This window comes from Penaeus monodon, chromosome 24, assembly GCF_015228065.2.
Source record: "Penaeus monodon isolate SGIC_2016 chromosome 24, NSTDA_Pmon_1, whole genome shotgun sequence".
Taxonomy (NCBI): domain Eukaryota; kingdom Metazoa; phylum Arthropoda; class Malacostraca; order Decapoda; family Penaeidae; genus Penaeus; species Penaeus monodon.
The window spans coordinates 29949313-29949789 of record NC_051409.1 but is presented as its reverse complement, the minus strand read 5'-3'; the positions used below and the strand labels follow the sequence as shown (position 1 = coordinate 29949789).

General features: G+C 34.6%; 1 protein-coding gene across 1 annotated transcript in view; it reads left to right on the top strand.

Annotated features, from left to right (window-relative positions):
- LOC119588950 (DNA-directed RNA polymerase III subunit RPC3-like) overlaps window positions 1–477 on the top strand; it is a 13560-nt gene that overhangs the window by 3605 nt on the left and 9478 nt on the right. Inside the window, 1 exon segment of the mRNA XM_037937559.1 lies at window positions 255–457. Coding sequence (XP_037793487.1) covers window positions 255–457 — 203 coding nt within the window.

The window sequence follows — 477 nt, the reverse complement described above, 5'->3', positions numbered from 1 at the left end:
GTTTTGGGTGAGTGGTGTGTATCAACAGTAATAAAATTATTTTAAAGAGTACATAACTTCAAACAAAGTATTTATACAATAACAGCATATATAATAGACTCATTTCTTTGTTTCATTATGATAAGAAGAGAAATAAAATCACCATTACAATATAATCATCATCTTTTTTTTTTATCCCTTTATCATAACTCTTATTAAAATGTTCTCTTTATTCTGTATAGCCCTGTTATGTTTCAACACTTCCTTTTTGACAGGTATGTTTACCTCGTCCGAGAGCAGTATGGAGAGGAAGGAGAGATGGTTGTTGATGTCCTGCTGAAAGAGGGCCAAGCCACAGCCTCCAGCATCATTATTACATCATGTATCAAGCTGTACGAAGCTGCTACGGATGGTAAGATTTCGGTTGGGTTTTGGCTTTTGTTTTTGATGCGCTTTTTGTGTTTAGGCCTTTTTCCATGATTATCGTCAGTTTGATTG